The 2103-nt window shown below is 28.5% G+C and overlaps 1 protein-coding gene across 3 annotated transcripts; it reads right to left on the reverse strand.

The window, feature by feature from the left end:
• Positions 1-900: 900 nt before the first annotated feature.
• Positions 901-2095, reverse strand: LOC105460702. 3 transcript variants are annotated; one of them, XM_011707204.1, is made up of 3 exons: positions 1873-2095; positions 1611-1791; positions 901-1518 (listed from the first exon to the last, which is right to left on the reverse strand). In XM_011707204.1, the coding sequence occupies exons 1-3, from the start codon at positions 2075-2077 to the stop codon at positions 1251-1253; spliced, it is 654 nt and encodes a 217-aa protein (XP_011705506.1). In that variant the 5' UTR covers positions 2078-2095; the 3' UTR covers positions 901-1250. The 3 variants fall into 3 exon arrangements, with proteins under 3 accessions (XP_011705506.1, XP_011705504.1, XP_011705503.1); XM_011707202.1 differs by having other exon boundaries at positions 1611-1732; positions 1814-2095; XM_011707201.1 differs by having other exon boundaries at positions 1611-2095.
• Between the last annotated feature and the right edge of the window lie 8 nt (positions 2096-2103).

Consider the following 2103-nt stretch of genomic DNA (forward strand, 5'->3'; position numbering starts at 1 on the left):
CTCGTATTTTGCATGCACAGTGCAAGCCCTCACTAATTTGTTTATTGTGTAATTTTTTTATATATTCCCAACTAATAATTCTTTTTTATCATATATTATGGGTCCTTTTAACGCAAAATAATTTCTCACTAATTTGAGCATATGACACGGATCGAAAAACACGTAGACAGGTCTTAAAGTATTTGGATGTTCAAAGTAAGGCTTAAAGTCGCTCTTCTCTCTGTAATTAAAATTAGCGCCTAATACTTCACATGCAGTTGCATGTGTTTTATCACCATCAAAAGTAATACTAACTACTTCAATGTCACTTTGGCTAAGTTTTATTAATAGATCTTTTAAGAGTACTGCCTTTTCTTTACCTGTTAAAGAATTAATTAAATAATGCGCAATAGGTGTTTTAAACGACCCATTAATGCAGACTAACATAAAAACCAATGCTTTAGTAGCTATCTTAAGTTCGTTGTTACTGTCAACTTCATCCAACTGTCCACCTAAGTCGACAACACCTTTCCATTTGTGAGCTTTTTTATCCCAATGTTTCCATTTATGGATGTTCATCTCATCAAACGTAACGTTAAAAACAAGCTTTTTTTTTTGTGTGTCTCAAGTTCTTGCTTTACTATGTTTGACACGTGTCTTATTAATTCTTCAGAAATACCTGGTTTATAATTTTTTGAAGACAACCAATTATTGAGTGTTTCGACGCAAGGTAAACACTTAAGATAACTGCATCTCACAAATTCGTAAGCAGCTGGAGAGTGAAAATGTAAGGTTCTAGCAAAATTTTTTAACTGAGCAGGAAACGCAGCTGTAATTTTCTTTTCTATTATATATAATTTTTCATACGAAATATTAATTCTTGTAAGTGTTCAGGTAATTCCTATTATAAAAGAAATAATAATTAGAAAAGTTTTTTAATATTTTAAGCTAACCACAATCGTTTTACAATGTATCAAAAAAACTAATCGGAAAAAAATGTCGCAGCTTTATGACTGTACTATTTCTTATAAATTGTACAGTTTTTATAATTGTATTATTACTTAAATAAATAAAACTTAAAAATAGAAGCATTAACGTTAACATATTTGGATTTGAGGAAGTTTTAGATTTTTAAACAATTTGATTTATTAAAATGTAAATGTTTAAAATGTAAATATATACAATTTAAGTATTATAGTAAAAAATTATAGTAAAAAATGAATTTACATAATACGCAATTAATTGGAATGTATATACAATTGCAATATATATTACAAATTTACCTGTAAATATTCAGCAGATTCAAAAAACTGTTTTTCTTTCATGTTTTTAATTAATTCTTTCATGTCATTAATTTTTTTTTCTTTTCTAACTAAGTTCATATGGGAAGCAGACCTCTTACGTTTTTGATGAGTCATAACTCTCGCAAACCGATTCCATGCTTTATTTGAATTAAAGTCCTCTTTTGAAAAAGACTCTGATTGATATCCGATCATGAAACGATATTTTTTGGGGAAAACATCGACAGCAGATGATTTTCTAAATATTAATAATACAATTAATAGTACAATTATTTTTTAAAATATTAAGCTATTTTGCATATAAAAAGTTTTTATAAAAATTTTATGTACCTTTTAATACTGTTTCTAGAACTTAAATGATCATGTGTCTCAAAGCCAGTATTCGTACTTGTTGGAAATGATTTATTTTCAGCATTTGTCATATCTTGATGAGTTATTATGTCGCCAAGTATTTGTGTAGATACATTGTTGATTGGTGAAGATAATAATGGTGAAGATTGATCGTTTTGATTTTTTATTATGTCGCCAAGTACTTGTGTAGATGCATTGTTGATTGGTGAAGATAATAATGGTGAAGATTGATCGTTTTGATTTAAAGGGACAGCAGTTGATGTTAAACGTCTCAAAAATGTATATCCATCAGTTTGATGAAATGAATCATTATGGAAGTGGTCGCTACATACAGTGGCTGCCTTAGAAACTGTTGTCACACCAACAGCTTCCATCCACTGTTTTTTTAATTCAACGTTAGCAGGAAATCTGTAATTTAGAATTAAAAATAGAATAATATTTGCCATTTTCGTATGAATTGTAGTTAAGTGAT

This window comes from Wasmannia auropunctata, unplaced genomic scaffold (genome assembly GCF_000956235.1).
Source record: "Wasmannia auropunctata unplaced genomic scaffold, wasmannia.A_1.0 LD317303.1, whole genome shotgun sequence".
Taxonomy (NCBI): Eukaryota; Metazoa; Arthropoda; class Insecta; order Hymenoptera; family Formicidae; genus Wasmannia; species Wasmannia auropunctata.

What these genes read in the sequence shown, in the direction of transcription:
- LOC105460702 (XM_011707201.1), bottom strand. Translation starts at nt 2,077, where the DNA reads ATGGCAAATATTATTCTATTTTTAATTCTAAATTACAGATTTCCTGCT. An exon ending in TCTAGAAACAGTATTAAAAG is followed by an intron (nt 1,519 to 1,610) that starts GTACATAAAATT and finishes ATTAATATTTAG; the next exon opens with AAAATCATCTGCTGTCGATG.